The sequence below is a fragment of the Aureococcus anophagefferens genome (assembly GCF_000186865.1).
Source record: "Aureococcus anophagefferens unplaced genomic scaffold AURANscaffold_319, whole genome shotgun sequence".
Taxonomy (NCBI): Eukaryota; class Pelagophyceae; order Pelagomonadales; family Pelagomonadaceae; genus Aureococcus; species Aureococcus anophagefferens.
The window spans coordinates 6,160-8,449 of NW_008705847.1; the positions used below are offsets into that span (position 1 = coordinate 6,160).

A 2,290-nucleotide genomic window follows, 5' to 3' on the forward strand; every position below is an offset into this window, starting at 1 on the left:
TCGAGCGGCCCGTGACGGGGGGCCCCGCGCGCGCGACGGCGATCGAAGTCGTTCGGAAGCGACGACGTCGACGCGCGACGCGCGCGTTCAAAGGACGCGGGGCGACGGGCCGGAGCAGGCCCTGCTTGCGCGCGCGCTTGAGCGTCGCCGCGGCGTCGATGAAGCACGTGACGACGTTCTCGTCCGACTGCGCGGGGACGCGCGCGGGCTCGTCGCTTCCGCCGCTTCCGCGGCGCGCGGCGCGCGGCGGGGGGCCCGGGGCGCGGGTCGCGCACCTCGAGCGAGTCGCGGCCCGTGCCCATCTTGCGCGGGAGCACGACGAACTGGATCAGCAACTGCGCGGGGCGAAGCCGCGGCCGTCGGCGCGCGACGGTTCCGTGGCGATCGCGCGCGCGCCGCGGCGCGCCGCGGACCGGTCCGGGATGACCGTCGCCGCGACGAGCTGGTGCGTCGCGAGGCCGTCCTTGTCGGCGATCTGCGACGTCCTGTGCGAGCGGGGGCTCGAGGGCGGCGACGCGACGCGTCGGGCGCGCGCGCGCGTCGTCGGTTCCGGGGACGCGTTCGCGGACGCCGCGCGACGGGCAGGTTGCCCCAGTGGAAGGACGCGACGCGCTGCGCGAGCCGCGACCTGCGAGGGACGCCTCGACCATGGACGTGCCCCCGAAGCCGTCGGGGGGCGTCGCGGCGCCGCGCGCCGACAGGTGCTTGCGCGACCGGCCCTCGTCCTCCGCGGACGCGTCGTCCTTCCACTCCGTGCCTGCGGGGGCGAAGGACGTGTCCGTGCAGTCGCTCGCGCGCGCGCGCGCGCGCCGGACCCCGCCCCCGCCCCCGGAGCACGCGCGCGCGGGACCGTCGGGACGCCGACCGGTCGCGGAGCACGGCCGCCGCGAGCACGTCCGCGGTCGAGTCGAGCATGCCTGCGGGGGGAGGGAGGGAGGGCTCGCTCGCGCGCGCCGAAGCGATGGTGGGCCGCGCCCGGCGGGGCGAGCGCGAGGGACCGCGCGAGGCGCCGGGCGGGGCGGGAAAATTTTCAAACTCGCAGGCGGACGCGGGGACGCGCCGCGGTACACGACCCCCATCATCTCGCCGACGTTCTGGTCGATGAGGTCCTTGGCCTCGGTCTTCTCGACCAAAGCCCGGCGCTCCTCCTGGTAGTTGACGAACAGGCCCGCGATCGCGCTCATCGTCGTCCGAAGGAGGACGAGGAACGCCGACGCGCGCGCCGACACTTGCGCCGACGAGCGCTTCGACGCCCGTACCTGCGGCGTCGCGTTCGTCGCGCGCCGCGTGCCGCCGCGTCGCGCGCCCGGGCGTTGCGCCGGCGGCGCGCCGCCGCCTTCGCCTTGGCCATGGCTTGACACAAATCGATCAGCACCTGTGAGCGAAACGGTGATTGTGGGTGTGTGGCGGCGCTCGGGCGGGCTCGTGGGGCGCGCGGGGCGTCGCGCGGGGCGCGCGGGGCCGCGGGGCGGGGGGCGCGGGGCGAGAGACGCGGCGCGGCGCACGAGATCGAGTCGCTTCGAGCTCAAGATCCTGGCGAGTTGTGGACATTCTGTTTGAAGTCCAAGTTGACGCGAAACCCGAAAACACCGTGCCCGGTGTTTTCGGGTCGCGCCTCGTGCACTTCCCCCGGAGCGTCCCCAGGACCGCTCCCAGACCTCCGATCGAAAACTTGGAGGACCGCGTCGACGCGGCCGATGCCTCCGTCGGCGCGGACCGCGCGCCGACCGCGGCGCTGCCACCGGTCGCCGCAGCGATCCCCGCAGCCGACGGGACGTCCGCGTCGGGGCGCGGGGAGCGGCGGGTGGAGCGGTGGCCGGAGCTCGCGACCCGCTGGACGGCCGGCGGAAACGCTGGGAGCCGTGGTTTAGCGATCGCTTTAGCAAGCACTTGCCCGGCATGCTCTCACCGCCTCACGAGATTTTGTCCAAGTCTAATCTGTCATATATCGCCCGCACCACGGGTTGCGCGCGTCCGTGCGCCGCACGCGCGTCGCCGGGGCCTCGTCGCCGTCCGAGGGCGTGCTGACGACGAGCGCCATTGTGCTCAACAGGTAGAGCCTGCCGCTCAGCGGCCCGAGGCGTCGTCGCTCCGGGTCGCGACGCCGGCGCTTTGCCGTCGGCGCGCGGCCCGCGGCGCCGGAGGACGCACCGGGGCGTCGGGCCGACCCGATCGGTGGTCGCGGCGGCGCGGGAGGCGCGGGAACGTCGCGTTGTGGTGCTCGCGGACCCGCGGGACCGGCGCGCTCGGCCGCTCGGCCGGATCGCGACGGATTCGGCTAATTTTTGGA

The 2,290-nt window shown here is 75.1% G+C and overlaps 1 protein-coding gene across 1 annotated transcript in view; it reads right to left on the reverse strand.

Moving 5' to 3' along the window:
- The window catches only part of AURANDRAFT_68718 (hypothetical protein), a gene marked incomplete at both ends in the record, with an annotated part of 7,225 nt that extends 6,041 nt beyond the window's left edge, over window positions 1–1,184 (reverse strand). Inside the window, 5 exons of the mRNA XM_009044438.1 lie at window positions 276–335; window positions 428–485; window positions 640–757; window positions 816–917; window positions 1,049–1,184. Coding sequence (XP_009042686.1) covers window positions 276–335; window positions 428–485; window positions 640–757; window positions 816–917; window positions 1,049–1,184 — 474 coding nt within the window. The remainder of the gene's footprint in view (window positions 1–275; window positions 336–427; window positions 486–639; window positions 758–815; window positions 918–1,048) is intronic.
- Between the last annotated feature and the right edge of the window lie 1,106 nt (window positions 1,185–2,290).